Raw genomic sequence first — 18695 nt, forward strand, 5'->3', positions numbered from 1 at the left:
CTGCCCCCCTTCTTCTCTAGGCTAGCATCCCCTTTGATCCTAGGTTTGGCCTGGAAGGAGTAAACTTTGCCATCTTAGCTGGAGCCAGGCTGGAGGTATTTGCCATATATAGGGCCCTACCAAATTCACAGTCCATTTGGATCAATTTCATGGTCATAGGATTTTAAAATTGTAAATTTCATGATTTCAGCTATTTAAATCTGAAGTTTCACGGTGATGTAACTGTAGGGGTTCTGACCTAAAAAGGAGTTGTGTGGGGGTTGCAAGGTTACTGTAGGCGGGGTTGTAATACTGCTTCCCTCACTTCTGCGCAGCTGCTGGGGCAGCGCTGCCTGCAGAGCTTCGCAGCTGGAGAGCGGTGGCTGCTGACCAGGAGCCCAGTTCTGAAGGCAGAGCCACTGCCAGCAGCAGTGCAGAATAAAGACTGGCACGGTATGGTATTGCCACCCTTACTTCTGTGCTGCTGCCTGCAGAGCTGGGCCCTCAGTCACCAGCCACCGCTCTCTGGCCGCCCAGCTCTGAAGGCAGCAGCGCTGAAGTAAGGGTGGCATGCTACGGATTTCCATCCTTACTTCTGTGCTGATGCTGGTGGGGCGCTGCCTTCAGAACTGGGTGCCCGGCCAACAGCCACTGCCCTCCGGCTGCCCAGCTCTGAAGGCAGCACAGAAGTAAGGGTGGCAATACTGTGATCCCCCTAAAATAACCTTGTGACTCCCCTGCAACTCCCTTTTGGGTCAGGACCCTCAATTTGAGAAACACTGGTCTCCCCCATGAAATCTGTATCGTATAGGGTAAAAGCACACCAAAGACCAGATTTCACGGTCCATGACGCGTTTTTCAGGGCCATGAATTTGGTAGGGTCCTAGCCATATATGTTAGTTACAAGGTATCAGTGGGTTTAATTAACAAATAAACACTCTCCTGATGGGTTTGCAATCTAAATGTTGCAGCTTTGTGCTCATTCAGGAGACCCAGGAAGTAAAATACACTAGAACTAAAAATAAAAATAAATAATTTCAATTTTCAAGCTAAGGGAAATGCAAAAATAAACAAATGGCAAAAGAGTAAATTCAAATGTAAAAATTGTCATTTTTAATAATCGATGGTGTTATTACTAAAATAGAGAAATATATGATTTTAAAATAAGATTTACCTTAAAGTTTCACCATCAGGTTAAAAACACGTGTTATAACATGTGCACTATATAATCATGAATAGATCCTTATACTTGTCTGCTGTGTTTACAAAGAATTACTGTTCCATAAAAAGGCACTCAAAGTACTAAATAAACTTAGATTTACTTTTGCTTCTGTTTTTAAAAGCAACATTTTTAAAAGAAGTGTGTGTTAAAAGAGCAAGTGTTAAAGAGTTCCAGAACCATTTAATGTAGAGCTTTATGAAAATAAACATGAAGTAAGGTAAGAACTATTTGTTTAATCTGGATACAGCTCTATTTGCATTCATGCAGTTCCCTGACTGAAATTACAAAACAGCTGTAGATATGTGGATTATGAAAGTGATTTACCTTCAAGTACGATTGTTACTGTTTGATTTTTGGGTTGAAATAAGCCAAAATATGCTTTTCACAGAGACCCGTCCCCTCCCCAACCTCCCATTTCACATTAAGAATTTAGTTCTTAGAAGATTACTTAGTAAAAGTCAGCATATTGGCTTAGCTTACTGAACAGCAACTAAATATAGTATTTATGTAATTAAATTTATTTATGCCTCATCTGTTGGAGAGGCTGGTTCCATTCTAAAGGCTAGAACTTTAGCCAGGAAGTTTATGAATCAGTTTTCTATAATTGACAAAGGGGTGTGCTTTTTTTATAAGGATTAAAGGGAGACGCAGTATTTCTGGAGTGAGGTAAAAATCTGCAGCCTTCATGAAATTGCAGCAAGTTGTTTTGGTGGCCTATAGCTAAAGATTGGAAGTTGTGCCAACGTGAGTAATTTTCACTGTTGGTACATGCTCCAGTTTGTCTCTCCAGTTTGCCTAACTTAGCTTCAAAATCACTATAAACACATCAAGAACAGAGAGAAGGTGCTCAAGGGGAATTCTTACTGAATTATTACTGGGGACCAGGTTCCAACCACCACTACTACTAATATGAAAGAGACCCATGTTAGCCATCCTTCCAAGTCTGGATGAAAAACATTTGGGGGAAAAATATGACATTTGACCTGGAAAATTGTAAATTGGCAGTGTACTAGCTATACAGGGAGCCAGCACAAACACAGAGAAAATACTTCTAATAAAAATAGTATCACTTTAAGTCATCATAACCAAATTCTACCCAGAAGTCTTGTTAAACAGGTTAACCCCCTTGATTTCTGTAAAGAGATAAAAACAGATATTTAAAAACAAAGTATAGTTTTACCACTGATGTTCCTTTTATTTGTTGTATTTTCCACTATTTAACTCTATAGCAAATTGTTAATTTATATCCCTAAAAATGTGGTATGTTTCTTCCTTATATGCTTTTTCTTTACTATAACAAGCTTCCTTATGGAAGTATCTTTAAAATACAATATTATTTATAGCAGAGGAAGAATTAATTAACTTGTCTTATATATGGTGATCTCATCATTTTAGTATTTGCCAGTATTGAACTGTTTGAGTCTGGTTTGCTCAGCTGCTGCGTCTGCAGTTGATTATTTAGGGCCCCAGCCTCATGGGAGCAGTCATTTTGTTTTTATTATTAACACTATAGATACCTGCACGTCTGCTAAATTCCAGACTGTATTTTGCCTTTCCTGTCTTACCATGAATGCTTCCCAATAGAATATCACCAGCTGTTGAAGACAGAAATGAAGATTCTGCATAAAGATATTTGGTTTTCAACAAACCATCTTCAGTAGAAATTTTGATGGATGTCCCCTGTAGTTTCTCTATATTCACACTCTGTAAGAGAAACAAGCTGAAATAAGAACCATGGAAATATGCCCAGGCTCTTTGAGGGGCAACAGAACTACATGGCACACATTTACCCAGATACAAAACACAAGTGGAGTGTCAGATCCCAGCTAGAAGCTAAGTAACACACAAAATAAATCATCATATTTTGCACTTCCATTCAAGGACTTTAAAGCACTTTATAAGTACAAACTGAATTAATCTTTACAACATCCCTATGTGGAAAGGAAGTATTATTATACTCATTTTATAGGTGGAGAACCTGAGGAACAAAGAGGTTAAAAGGATTTTTAAAGGCAACACAATGGAGTCTTTGGCACATCCAACAATAAGGTTCCAGTCCTGTGTTTTATTCACATGATCCCAAACAAGGGGAGTTAAAGATCTCAGCCAGAACCTACAAAATGAAGTTTAATCTGTTTCAAAATAAGTTACTGAATATGATCAAAATTAATAACTGAGGGTTAGTGATCTTGAGACAGACTTTTGCAGATATTTAAGAGATGAAGTTAAGATGGCGTGCTTTGATAGGAAGTAGTTTACTGTATTACTGTTGTGCCTAATCCATAGACCAGGACCCCAAGCTAAGCAGAGCCTTAAAGGTGAAGGCAAGGGGTTTAAATCCAATATGGCTGGAGAGACAGGAAAGGAATTTGAAGGTATCATCTTGGACAGACTGGAAGGGTACAGAGTGGGGGTAAGTAGAACTAGGCCTTTGTGCAAATAGTCAGACTTATGACTATTTGGACATACACAGAGGAGATACATTCTCATGTGATTACACAGAAAAGAATTAAATTCTTATAGATTCATAGATTATAATATCAGAAGGACCACTAAGAGCATCTCGACTGACCTCCTGTATGAAACAGACCATAGGATTCCCTAAATTAATTCCTGTTTGAACTAGAGCACAACTTGTAGAAAAACATCCAATTTTGATTTTAAAATTGGCAGTGATGGAAAATCCACCACAATCCTTGGTAAACTGTTCCAACAGTTACTTCACTGTTAAAAATTTGTACCTTATTTCCAGTCTGAATGGCTCTAACTTCAACTTCTAGCCATTGGATTATGTTATACTTTTCTCTGCTAGACTGAAGTGTCCATTATCAAATTTTTGTTCCCGATCTGGGTGCTTATAGACTGTGATCAAGTCTCCTTTTAACCTTCTCTTTGTTAAACTTCAGTAGAACCTCAGAGTTACGAACACCTCAGGAATGGAGGTTGTTTGTAATTCTGAAATGTTTGTAACTCTGAACAAAATGTTATGGTTGTTCTTTCAAAAGTTTACAACTGAACATTGATGTAATATAGCTTTGAAACTTTACTATGCAGAAGAAAAATGCTGTTTTCCCTTTATTTTATTTTTTACTAGTTTACGTTTAACACAGTACTGTACTGTATTTTCTTTTTTTTTGGTCTCTGCTGCTGCTGATTGTATACTTGCAGTTCCAAATGAGGTGTGTGGTTGACTGGCCAGTTCATCACTCTGGTATTCATAACTCTGAGGTTCTACTCTAAATAGATTGAGCTTCCTTAAGCCTATCGTTATAAACTGTGTTTTCCTATCCTTTAATCATTATCATGGCTCTTCTCTGAACCCTCTCCAATTTATCAGCATCCTTCCTGTATTGTTGACATCAGAACTGGACACAGTATTCCAGTAGTCACACGAGTGCTAAATACAAAAGTAATATAAGCTCCCTACTCCTACTACATATTCCTCTGTTTTTATACATCCAAGGATCACATTAGATTTTTTGGCCAGTGTATCACACTGGGAGCTCACATTCAGCTACTTATCCACCATGACCCCCAAGACTTTATACAAATTGCTGCTTCCCAGGAAAGAGTTCTCCATCCTATAAGTATAGCCTACATCTTTTGTTCCTAGAAGTATAACTTTACATTTGGCAATATTAAAATGCATATTGTTTGCTTGGGCCCAATTTACCAAACGATCCAATACTTACAAGTTCAGCATGATCTGTGTTGTAACCTGTCATAATAATTCAAGTTACACTCCTGTCCAGCATGTTTTAAAATTTGCCAGCTTTGCCTTTGTTCCTAATGAAATGTATTGTGCAAAATCATTATCCACCCTATGAAATGATTTACAGCCTTGGGGTGTACATCAGGTCATCTTAAAATCCACTTTGGCATTTTAATTCTATCTTCGCCTTATAAGATGAACAAATTCATGAGAAAAAACCAATCTCCCATCTCATACAATCCTCTGGAAAGGATGTGATGTAGAAAAGTTCTTACAAATATAAGGATATGTCATCAAAATCTTTTGTCTAAGGTTCTCTCTCTCCAACCCTGCTATGTGAGTTTACAGTCAACTAAGTTTGGGAGTGAAATCTGTGCTCCCATTACAGCCCCTTTCATAGAATCATAGAATAACAGAGTTGGAACGGACCTCTGGAGGCCATCTAGTCCAATCCCCTGCTCAGAGCAGGACCAATCCCAACTAAATCATCCCAGCCAGGGCTTTGTCAAGCCTGACCTTAAATACTTCTAAGGAAGGGGATTCAACCATCTCCCTAGGTAACGCATTCCAGTGTTTCACCACCCTCCTAGTGAAAAAGTTTTTCCTAATATCCAACCTAAGCCTCCCCCACTGCAACTTGAGACCATTACTCCTTGTCCTGTCCTCTTCTACCACTGAGAATAGTCTAGAACCATCCTCTCTGGAACCACCTCTCAGGTAGTTGAAAGCAGCTATCAAATCCCCCCTCATTCTTCTCTTCTGCAGACTAAACAATCCCAGTTCCCTCAGCCTCTCCTCATAAGTCATGTGTTCCAGACCCCTAATCATTTTTGTTGCCCTTCGCTGGACTCTCTCCAAATTATCCACATCCTTCTTGTAGTGTGGGGCCCAAAACTGGACACAGTACTCCAGATGAGGCCTCACCAGTGTCGAATAGAGGGGAACGATCACGTCCCTCGATCTGCTGGCAATGCCCCTACTTATACACCCCAAAATGCCATTGGCCTTCTTGTCAAGAAGGGCACACTGTTGACTCATATCCAGTTTCTCGTCCACTGTCACCCCTAGGTCCTTCTCTGCAGAAACTGCTGCCGAGCCATTCGGTCCCTAGTCTGTAGCGGTGCATTGGATTCTTCCGTCCTAAGTGCAGGACTCTGCACTTGTCCTTGTTGAACCTCATCACATTTCTTTTGGCCCAATCCTCCAATTTGTCTAGGTCCCTCTGTATCCTATCCCTACCCTCCAGCGTATCTACCACTCCTCCCAATTTAGTGTCATCCGCAAACTTGCTGAGCGTGCAATCCACACCATCCTCCACATCATTAATGAAGATATTGAACAAAACCGGCCCCAGGACCGACCCTTGGGGCACTCCACTAGATACCGGCTGCCAACTAGACATGGAGCCATTGATCACTACCCGTTGAGCCCGACAATCTAGCCAACTTTCTACCCACCTTGTAGTGCATCCATCCAGCCCATATTTCTTTAACTTGCTGACAAGAATACTGTGGGAGACCGTGTCAAAAGCTTTGCTAAAGTCGAGGAATAACACTGCTTTCCCTTCCCTTCCCTTCATCCACAGAGCCAGTTATCTCATCATAGAAGGCAATTAGATTAGTCAGGCATGACTTGCCCTTGGTGAATCCATGCTGACTGGTCCTGATCACTTTCCTCTCCTCTAAGTGCTTCAGAATTGATTCCTTGAGGACATGCTCCATGATTTTTCCGGGGACTGAGGTGAGGCTGACCGGCCTGTAGTTCCCAGGATCATCCTTCTTCCCTTTTTTAAAGATGGGCACTACATTAGCCTTTTTCCAATCTTCCGGGACTTCCCCCGATCGCCATGAGTTTTCAAAGATAATGGCCAATGACTCTGCAATCACATCCGCCAATTCCTTTAGCACTCTCGGATGCAACGCATCCGGCCCCATGGACTTGTGCACGTCCAGTTTTTCTAAATAGTCCCGAACCACTTCTTCCTTCAGACAGGGCTGGCCACCTCCTCCCCATGCTGTGCTGCCCAGTGCAGTAGTCTGGGAGCTGACCTTGTTCGTGAAGACAGAGGCAAAAAAAGCATTGAGTACATTAGCTTTTTCCACATCCTCTGTCACTAGGTTGCCTCCCTCATTTAGTAAGGGGCCCACACTTTCCTTGGCTTTCTTCTTATTGCCAACAAACCTGAAGAAACCCTTCTTGTTACTCTTACCATCCCTCACTAGCTGCAACTCCAGGTGTGATTTAGCCTTCCTGATTCCATTCCTACATGCCCGAGCAATATTTATATACTCATCCCTGGTCATCTGTCCAATCTTCCACTTCTTGTAAGCCTCTTTTTTGTGTTTAAGATCAGCAAGGATTTCACTGTTAAGCCAAGCTGGTCGCCTGCCATATTTACTATTCTTTCGACACATCGGGATGGTTTGTCCCTGTAACCTCAATAAGGATTCTTTAAAATACAGCCAGCTCTCCTGGACTCCTTTCCCCCTCATGTTATTCTCCCAGGGGATCTTGCCCATCAGTTCCCTGAGGGAGTCAAAGTCTGCTTTTCTGAAGTCCAGGGTCCGTAATCTGCTGCTTTCCTATCTTCCTTGTGTCAGGATCCTGAACTCGACCATCTCATGGTCACTGCCTCCCAGGTTCCCATCCACTTTTGCTTTCCCCACTAATTCTTCCCAGTTTGTGAGCAGCAGGTCAAGAAGAGCTCCACCCCTAGTTGGTTCCTCCAGCACTTGCACCAGGAAATTGTCCCCTACAGTTTCCAAAATCTTCCTGGATTGACACTGCACTGCTGTATTGCTCTCCCAGCAGATATCAGGATGATTGAAGTTGCCCATGAGAACCAGGGCGTGCGATCTAGTAGCTTCTGCGACTTGCCGGAAGAAAGCCTCGTCCACCTCATCCCCCGGTCCGGTGGTCTATAGCAGACTCCCACCACGACATCACCCTTGTTGCTCAGGCTTCTAAACTTAATCCAGAGACTCTCAGGTTTTTCTGCAGTTTCATACTTGAGCTCTGAGCAGTCATACTGCTCCCTTACATACAGTGCAACTCCCCCACCTTTTCTGGCCTCCCTATCCTTCCTGAACAGTTTATACCCATCCATGACAGTACTCCAGTCATGCGAGTTATCCCACCAAGTCTCCATTATTCCAATCACATCATAATTCCCTGACTTTGCCAGGACCTCCAGTTCTCCCCACTTGTTTCCCAGGCTTTGTGCATTTGTATATAGGCACTTGAGACAACCTGCTGATCGCCCCTTGTTCTCAGTATGAGGCAGGAGCCCTCCCCTCTCACACGCTCCTGCTCGTGCTTACTCCCGGTATCCCGCTTCCCCACTTACCTCAGGGCTTTGGTCTCCTTCCCCCGGTGAACCTAGTTTAAAGCCCTCCTCACTAGGTTAGCCAGCCTGCTTGCGAAGATGCTCTTCCCTCTCTTCGTTAAGTGGAGCCCGTCTCTGCCTAGCACTCCTTCTTGGAACACCATCCCGTGGTCGAAGAAGAAAACACATAAAACAGCCAATGCAGCATAAAGGGGCCTTAAGAGCCCTGTACCTCACTGGGGATACTGCACTGGTGCATGCACAGTGGAAGACAGCTCTTGAGGACATCCTTACAAGCCCTGGCATAGGGGCATGCTGGGAGCAGAGATGGTGTAAGGAAGGAGAGGCATGTTGGAGGCAGGGTCACAGCACTACAGAGATTTTGGGCAACATTGCAACCCATAGGGCAGTCTGGGGAGGCTGCCTTAGACCTGGGCCTCTCCAACCCCCAGACAGCCTAAGATCAGGAGGGCACAAAGATGGTTTATAGCTTAGCCTTTAGAAGCACAGTCCAGACTCTAACCCTATATTTCATACACAGTGCACAGCGAGAGTGATATTTGGTCTCAGACCTCATATAATTCAATAATGTTCACGGATTGCTGCCAACTTTTGAAAAGTAATTTAAATATCATTTCATTTAAAACTAAACTTCTCTGTTACAATCAAGATTCCATGTATTCAGCAATTCCAAAGCTGTGGCAGTCGCCACACAAACCAACACTTCCCTCAAAATTATGTTCCAGAATTTAAGCTTTCATTTTTAAAAAAGTTGAGGGAGAGATTTTCAAAGGCACTCCAGTTAGGATGGAAAGTGAATGGAATTTCGGTGCCTAACTGCTCTTCATGCCTCTGAAAACTTTCCCTCTAAGGCCTTGTGTACACTACACAGTTTTGTCAACAAAAGTCAGCTTTCACTGACAAAACAGTGGAGGTGTACACACTGAAAGGCTCCTCCCACCAACGTAACTTCCCTGCTATGCTGACATAATAAAACCACCTCGACAAAAGACATAGGGCTTTTTGTGACATAGTTGGAGTGACACAGCTGCAATGTAGACACTGCGCTTTTGTATGTCACCCTAACTGGCCTACAGGAGGTGTCCCACAATGCCCTGACCTGACCGGTCTGGTCATCAGTTTGAACTCCTCTGCCCTGAAGGTACACATGTATGTACCCCTCCCCCTTTTAAAGGCCTGGGAATTTTTGAAATTCCTCTTCCTGTTTGCTCGGCCTAGACAGTTCACACAGCATCTTCCCAGCTGATCATGCCGGCTTTCTGCAACAGACGTGCTTCCCCATAAAATACACCAGAGCTGTTGGATCTACTGGGTCTGTGGGGAGAGAAGGCTGTGCAGTTGCAGCTTTGTTCTAGCCTTAGGAACTTTGATACCTATGGGTTGATTGCTAGTGGCATGCAGGAGAAGGGGCACGAAAGGGACACGCAGCAGTGCCGTGCTAAAATCAAGGTGCTGAGGCAGGCGTACCAGAAGACAAGGGAGGCCAACCGTTGCTCTGGTGCAGCATTGAAGACATGCTGCTTCTACAAGGAGCTGCACACCATCCTTGGTGGCAACTTCACCTCTACCATCAACAGCCGCGTGGATACTTCGGGGGGGACTAGAGGCAGGGGCCAGTGGAGTCAACTCAGAGGATGAAATGTAGATACGGAAATGGCATTGGAGGAGGAGGTGGAACACACAATAGGATCATCTGGTAGTACGGTGAGTCTTTTTGACTCCAGAGGGGTCTAAGCCAGTCCCAACACTCCGGCTCTGGCATGCCTGAAGCAGGGGACACGAGCATGGGTAAGCACGCATTTTGCTTTGATACTTCATGGGGAGAGGAGATTGAGCTCTCATGTATTTTGTTATATGGTAGGGGACGGATAAGGGAAAGAAATTAACAACAGTATATGCAGATATACAGTGGGGGCCCGGCAGAAAAGTTTGTTAACGTACACCGGGAGGTCCCAGTTGTTGAAGCACTACTTGCTGCTGTTTAGGTTCCTGGTGCAAGGCTTCATGAGCCATGGGAGCAAGGGATAGGCAGGTCTCCCAGGATCACTCTGGGCACTTCCACATCCCCCACTGGAAGCTTCTGGTCTGGGAAGAAAGTCCCAGCATGCAGCTTTCTATACAGTCCAGTGCTCCTAAAGATGTGTGCATCATGCACCTTCCCGGACCATCCCGCACTGATGTCAGTGAAACAGCCCCAGTGATCCACCAGTGCCTGCAAGACAATGTAGAAGTAGCCCTTTCAGTTGATGTACTCCTTCTCAAGATGGTCTGGGGTCAAAAGAAGAATATGTGTAGCATCTATTGCCCTGCTGCAGTTAGGGAATCCCATTGCCTTGAAGCCATCAAGTATTTCTTGCACATTACCGAGAGTCACAGTCCTTCGTAGGAGGAGGCGATTCATAGCCCTGCACACATGCACCACCAGAACCCCCATGGTGGATTCGTGACTGATGGGTAGCAGTCTGGCTTCCACAGCTTCCACACAGCGATTGCCACTCGCTTTTCCACAGTGAGGGCAGCTCTCATTCTGGCGTCTTTGTGCTGCAGTGCTGGGTCGAGCTCCCCACACAGTTCCAGGAAGGTGGATTTGTGCATCCAAAAGTTCTGTAGCCACTGCTCATCATCCCCTATGTGTATCACAACGCAATCCCACCACGCAGTACTTGTTTCCCGAGCCCAGTACTGACAGTCCACCATGTGCAGCTGCTCCATGAATGTCAGCAGCAACCTTGAATTATTTCTTTACATGGCACACAGCAGGGCAGGCACCACTGATTCATTTTCTGTTTCACAGCTTATGAAATACAGCAGGACCAGTCATGTTGTATTCATAACGCTCATCACTAGACTGGTCAGCAGTGCAGGATCCACGCTTTCAGGCAGAGATGATGGCGGGCACACAGTTTACAAGGGCTGCTAAAAAACAGTGCAACACGAAGTGGGAAGCCCACGAAATGATGGGACAAAACAAACTGCATCATGGGATGGTGAGCACACTCCCAGAGCTCAGTGAGTTGCACTGTGGGATAGCTTCCCACAATGCAATGCTCTCTGAGTCAATCACGATCACTGAATGTGCACGTGTTCCGCCAATGCAAGGAAAATTGTGTGGTCGGGCACAACCGATGTAATTAAAGCAGCTTATGATCACTGATCTAACTTAAGTCAACTTAACTCTGTAGAGTAGACAGGGCCTTAGTTTCTTCTTGTTGCAGTGCTAGTATAGCCAAGGCACTGGTGGCGCTTGGCATTTTAAGCATCAGGTTATCAAGACCTACTCAGCATAAGATTAGATGCCATGTTGTTCAAAATGGTGGTGACCTCCTGGAGCCCCATCTACATTAGTGAAGTCATCACTGTTACTATCAGTGGAATGGAAATATAGGCAGCAAAATTCTAGCAAAAAGACATCCTAGCGTAGACACAGCCCTAAGTGTACAGCTGTAGAGCTGCTCTTCTGAATATGCAAAGAAAGCCTGAAACAATAGTTCTGAGAGGTGTGAAATACCCCATTTATCCTCATGGGTATTAACTCAGACTCTTGCTGATGACAATTTAAATATTAACATTATTAATAATTTCACTGCTTAACATTTTTAACAGTGATATCCAGCTAATGTGCTTACTTGTTACTGGATGCAGGGGTTGATATTGAGGTGAAGTGCAATGAGGCAGCTAGTTACTACTGAAAGTTACTGAGGTGAGGAATGAGCATTTCAAGGCACCTCAGAATTCTAAAATCACCTCAGATCTCACCCACAAGTGCAGGATACACAGTTAAGACACGTACTGTAAACAGAAGAAGATGGGTAAAACGGGGTGGCTCCTAACTGTGACTATTTTTCATGTTGAATTGTTTATCTTTTATGGATTTTTGGCAGAATCTGAATGGTTTGGTTTTGTTAAGTGTTATATAAGATCCTACAAGTGTAGATTCGCTAATGACTCCCCACTGAAATAAGTGGGATGTTTTCACCAATCTATCCGCCAGAAATTCTTGGGGAATTCCATTCCCTCCTGTGAAGATCAGAACATCAGAATGGTCATACTGGGTCAGACCAATGGTCCATCTAGCCCAGTATCCTGTTTTCTGACAGTGGCTAGTACCACTTGCTTCAGAGGGAATGAACAGAACAGTGCAATTATCAAGAGATCCATCCCCTGTTGTCTATTCCCAGCTTCTGGCAGTCAGAGATATAGGGACACCTGAAACATGGGGGTGTCCCATTCCATCTTGGCTTGTAGCCACTTATGCACTTATGCTCCATGAACATATCTAATTCTTTTTTTTAACTCAGTTATACTTTTTTAGATGCATTAGTTCAGCCTTGCAAAACTCATTTCGCCTACATGCACAGGGTCATTAATTTTCTTTAGGTGGGCAAGTAAAATATCATCAGTTCATTCATCAGTATATTAAATGGGAGTGAGTAGATTTTGTGACTTGGCAAGTTTTCATGACAAGTTTGCAATAGAGCATTAATTTCCGAGTCTCAATAAAAAATACTTGAAGTAAGAAGCAAAGCACACTTTCTTATTTATTTATTTGCTCTTATTCTTTGTTTTATAAGTACCTTGACCATTTCTTCATTTTTCTTCATTTTGTCTAGTGTTTTAGAAAACAACTCCCTTTGCGGCTGAAATCTTGGGTGTCCAATTTCAGCCCAGAAGAAATTATAGAGCATAGCTAGAAACCCCTCATATTCCTGGTTTATAATGGAAATGCTGACAAACCCATAACTACATAATGATGACTACCACTAATGGAACAAAAGTGTAACAACAGCACACATGGCAGATATAATGCAACCTGATTACTAACAGAAACTGCTATTTGAGAAAAGCCGAATATCACACTCTAAAAACTGGCTGCCCAAATACTGCATTAAGAAATTTTACTCTGTAGATAAACATGATCGGCCAAATTCTGTTCCCAGTGCCATGGCTGTAAATTCAAAGTTACTCCACTGACCTATGTAAAGTTACTGTAGATTTACAAAGGTGTTACTGAGAGCAGAGTAGTCCTTAACTATATTGTGTAAATTATTATGGGCTTTTAGAAAAGTACATTTCCAAATATTAAAAGACGTATGAAATTTATTTGAATGTTTTATTGCTTCCAAATCCCATTTTAGCAGAACATTTATGTAAAAAAATAGTAATATTTCCAAGGTTTAAATGCATCCACTACATTAGAGTATCTTTAGATAGGCTATAGTTTGTATTTACAATACAATTGTCACATTCTAACACATGAAATACCTATGTGTCTAGTTCTGCTCTGATACTGGCTTTATACTGTTGTAACTCCATAGCTAAATTCTACTCTTGGTTAAACCAGTGTAAATTTGGAGTAACATTAATGGATGTAAATGAGAGTAGATTATGACAAATGACTTCTTTATGTTAAACCTAATTTACACCAACATATATGAGAAGAGAGCCAAGCTAGCATGTTGTAAAACAAGTGAATCTGCTTTGACATATGGCCCCCTGCACTACTCTGAGTCTTACTCAATATGAAAAAACAAGGGCCCCAATCCTCAGGTCAGGCCCAGGTGAGCTCAGCATAGGAACATGAAGAGCTGGCACCATGGTGGCTGTAAACCATCTTTGTGCTCCCCCAGTCCCTGGCGCGCTCTAACCTGGCCTCAGAGGAATCATGACACCAGCCAAGGATGACAACACCACAGCAAGGTCCAGTCACACCCTTCCTCCAGATGACTGTATGCTAAAAGGCCAGGCTGGGGTACCATAGTGCCAGCATAGCCAGAGGAATTCTCAGCTGTTTGGTTAGGGCAGCTTTAAAGTCCCTTTGCACCACTGAAGCAGGGGCCCAGATCTGGTCCAAGGAATGGTAGCTGTACAGAATGCTCTTATCTCTCTTACCATTAAGACAGACAGACAAAGCACAGTGGCATGAAACTTGCCTTATGATGCCATCTGCTGGAAAATATGAACTATTTCTACTTTAAAAAAGGTTTGTATTAACCACTCTCTTCAGTTCACATTGTATGATTAGTATTACATACTCCCATTCAGCATTTTACCTAAACAACTACCCAGATATACACAAACCATTTTCTGCTTTAGTTTTGTTGACCTTACAGCCCTGAAATTATTAGATGTGATTATGATCCATTGTACACTATCTCGTACACAATTTTTGTTAAAATGTTATGGTCAACATGTTCAAACTTGGTTGCCTAGAGTTAGGCACCTAAATCCACATTAAAGAACCTAAATAAATCTACTGATTTTCAGAGATGCTTAACTCCCATTAACTTCAATAGAAGCTGTGGGTGGTCAGCACTTTTGAATATCAAGCCACTTTTAATTGGGTGCTTATATATGGATTCAGATGACTATTTTAGGCACCCATATTTGAAAATGTTGGACAATTTACTCCTAATGAAAGGAGTCACAACTAAGCTGGAACTGACAGAGTTGCATCTACTTATTCCATAGCTAATTTGTTCCTATGTTAGAATAAAAGGAGATTGATTTTTATTTTTATTTAATATTAACAAAAACTAGAAATTAAATCTACTATGGTAGAATTCATATTTATAGACTGACCTCGCATGCAAAATTTAAAATGAAGCAAGTTAAAAAGATACAAAAAGTAGTCTTGTCAGCAAGATACCAGATTTGAATTTTAGTTTAGTAATTTAACTAAATTTAGTAATTTAACTGACATACTTTATAAAAGACAAAATAAGAAATCTTGAGTTCCAGCCTCTAATCTCTCCACAAGTGAGAGAGGCTTTATTCATTATTATTATTATTTGTACTGGTGTAGTGACTAGAGCCCCCAATCAGGACTGGTGCTCCACTGTGCTCGGCAGTGTACACATATGTAAGAAAAAGACAGTCTTTGCCCTGAAGAGCTAACAGTCTAAGGGCTTGTCTACATGATGCATTAGTCCACACCAGAAGGGTATAAATTCTAATGTGCACTAGCACAGTAGTTCTCAACCTTTCCAGACTACTGTACCCCTCTCAGGAGCCTGACTTGTCTTACGTACACCCAAGGTTCACCTCACTTGAAAACTACTTGCTTACAAAATCAGACATCAAAATACAAAAGCGTCACAGGACACTTACTGAAAAATTGCTGACTTTCTCATTCTTACCATATAATTATAACATAAATCAAGTCAAATATGAATATTGTACTTACATTTCAGTGTACAGTATATAGAGCAGTCTAAAGTCATTGTCTGTATGAAATTTTAATTTGTATTGACTTCGCTAGTGCTTTTTATGTGGCTTGTTGTAAAACTAGGCAAACATCTAGATGAGTTTATGTACCCCCTGAAAAACCTCTGTTATGTTGGATCATATTAAAGAAGTTCTGTATTAAAATCACAAATGAGTTTGATTCCCCATAGTTTAAGTTCCAGGGTATTACTAATTAAGAGGTCTCTTGGTTTTTGGTCTCTTGTTTTTACTGTTTCTCTCCCTCTGCGTGAATGTTGCAAGCTGCTAATTGTGTTAGTACACCCTAAAACAGAGTCTGTTCTCAAAGCAATACTTTGTAATAACAACTACTCACAGAGAGAGACTCAAAGCGATACTTTGTAACAACAGAAACAGCACCCAGAGACCCCCCCCCGCCCTTTTGTTGTATTTATCTTGCTTTGTTAACAATTGGGATTAAAATAGAGATAGAGGATGTGGATGGATGCTTGGTGTGGATAATAAATGAATGACCAGGGAGGTGCCAGCCTAAGAATCCAGTGTCGATTGGCTGAAGAAGGCGTCAACTGGAAACAACCAGAGGACCCCCTGAGGACAGACTGGAATCCACCCAACAGCCTCAAGGATGGGAGAACTGAAGAACAAGATAACATCTGGCAGCATGGAGCCATCAGGAATGTGCCATCTGCTGATTGATTCAGCAACAGCATGATGAAGCAATTCCCATAGACTGGCATAGGAATAAATTCCTATAAAAATGGACTCTAGAAAGTGAGAACTTTGGGGTCTGATTCTGCAAACCAACTTCCAGGAGCATCAGATGTGCCTCTGACAAGGCCCTGTTCCCTCCTTGTGTCCAGGCCACCTGGCCAGTGGCTTGGCATGAGCAACTGTAAGGCTGGTAACTATGATAACAACCTTGCAGAACCTGTGTGTGTGTGTGTATGAATGAATGTGTGAATAAATATGAAATTGAATGGAATGTTATAGTTATAACTAACTGCTTACTATGATTCTTTCTGTATTCACAATAAATGTGGCATTTTGCCTTATCCCCTTTAAGAAGATCCTGCTGGGTTTTATTTTATTGAACACCTCTGTGCACCCCCAGGGGTATGGTACCCCTGGTTGAGAACCACTGCACAAGCATACTGTGCACTAACTGGCCAGGGTGGACACTACTAGCATTCACTAAAAGTTCCCGTGTGTGTGTTAAAGTAATCCTGTTTCAAACAGGACTACAGTACATTAACATGCACTAGGGAACTTTTAGTGCACATCAGCTGGGTCCTCACAGGCCAGTTAGTACACAATATATTAGTGTGCATTAGAATTTACATCCCTCTGGTGTGGACTAATGCATTGCGTGGACAAGCCATAAGTATATGAAAAAGACTCAACAACCAGATGGAGGGTAGACAAGGTAAGAACGAGATGAAGATTAGCTGATCAGAATCAAGTTGCAGTACATAAACATTCCTCAGCATTTACCTACTTTACATCAGACAACTTGAATTATAAATATAACAATCCCCAAAAGCGAAGACTTCACTTTTTGCTTACACTTTTTCCTGCTGCATGAATATCTGCATTTCCATGAAGAGTTCCCAGACAGATCACTTTGCCTCCTTTAGTTTGTACATGGATTTTGTGACTCTGAAAAATAATTATACGTATGTATCAAAATAGTTTAGTTTCAGATTCTGTTTATCTTTGTTCTTTCAAACTCCACTGTTCAAATCACTCTTGATCTGCAAACCTCAGCAATTCCACTTATTGAGCTTCTTCTGGAAAACTGCCAAGTGCGCTAAGTAATTTTGAAGTAAACATCTTTCCACTATGACTAAAAACAAATTCATTTTTTCTTATGATTGAAGATATACACAAATGGATCACTCTGCCCAGCTCTCTTCTTCTGAAAGCAACTATTTTGGAGCCAAATGGTCACACTAACTTAAATGTGGAAATAATACATGGCAACATGATTTCTCTTTTTTAAAACAAAAAATACCATTTTAATGCCAATAATTTTGCAATATTTTGTGGTTCATGTCCCTTGAAAGCCTGTAATGTGAGGTTTCCAATAATACCAAGCTTGTGCTAAAATGTTATGTTGTACAGATATCAAGCATGAGAAAGTCACTTGGTAATTTTCATTGATAGAAGTTGGGTAATTTTTGCCCCAAGTCCTAAAATCTACCACTACCAAGTTTTACCAATTTCACTTTCTATTGGTAAATACTAGCCAGGAGAGTGAGACCAGTAAAATGCTCAGCATATTAGGGTCGGAGGCAGCTGAGGGTCTAAAGCTTGAGAACAAATAAGTCTTCAGCAAAAGTGGGTGTAAATATCATTCATACTTGTGACCCTCTTTTCTCTCACCCCTTCCTCAGAAATTGATATGATCACTCTACTTACTCAGCAGCTTTAAGGACACACAGCTTCTCCCGAGATGGAAGTGTCACTATGTAATATCTTACTCGGGCATGTGAAAGACCCACCAAGACTTCTTACCCTCCTCTCTACAAATCATGCATTTTTGGCTCCCAACCTGATTAGAAATCATATTCACAAGGTAGCTTTATATGTTAACTGTTGATGAAACGCATACTAAAGGCATGCGAAGGAAAGTAAAGATGTTTGGCTAACAAATTCAGGCTATTATGCCATGCTTATTTCATTATTTAGAGTAGAACCAATGGATGGTTGAATGAATGAATCACCTGCAGAAAATATGAAAAAAGCATTGAGTTCTGAATACACAAAGGTAATATTTAAAAGAGGATGGGCTTTGGGGTTTGTTTGCATTGCATCCTGGGACCTAGATGAAGTAGGACTTTAGCTTGGACATGCAGATTATTATATAGGGAGTATATCCTGCAGTTTTTACTCAGATCAAACTCTCCTGCATTTTAGCCAGATATAAAACAATTGTGAACCCTGCCACAACGGATGAAGGACTATTTGCAGAACCTAGTGAGAAACTGACAGGAAGATCTGTGGGAAACTGACGAGTATAGATGGCTTCCATAGCACATATTGGGCTATAACCTATATTAATAAACCATACCCCAGGAGGTGAGATTCTATTTTAAAATTCTTGTTCAATTAGTCTGCAGGGTAACCTGAGGTATGGCTGTGCACTTGATGAGAGGGGTAAGCAACCTCTGTATAATCTCACTGTATCTGAGCATCGCATCACACACTGAGTGTTACTGTACTCCAAAAAAAAA

At 41.8% G+C, this 18695-nt stretch overlaps 1 protein-coding gene across 1 annotated transcript in view; it reads right to left on the reverse strand.

Annotated features, from left to right (window-relative positions):
• FAM185A (family with sequence similarity 185 member A) overlaps positions 1 to 18695 on the reverse strand; it is a 77418-nt gene that overhangs the window by 52159 nt on the left and 6564 nt on the right. Inside the window, exons 3-4 of the mRNA XM_073328557.1 lie at positions 17026 to 17118; positions 2767 to 2905 (exon numbers count right to left, since the gene is read on the reverse strand). Coding sequence (XP_073184658.1) covers positions 2767 to 2905; positions 17026 to 17118 — 232 coding nt within the window. The remainder of the gene's footprint in view (positions 1 to 2766; positions 2906 to 17025; positions 17119 to 18695) is intronic.

The sequence above is a fragment of the Lepidochelys kempii genome, chromosome 1, assembly GCF_965140265.1.
Source record: "Lepidochelys kempii isolate rLepKem1 chromosome 1, rLepKem1.hap2, whole genome shotgun sequence".
Classification (NCBI taxonomy): Eukaryota; Metazoa; Chordata; order Testudines; family Cheloniidae; genus Lepidochelys; species Lepidochelys kempii.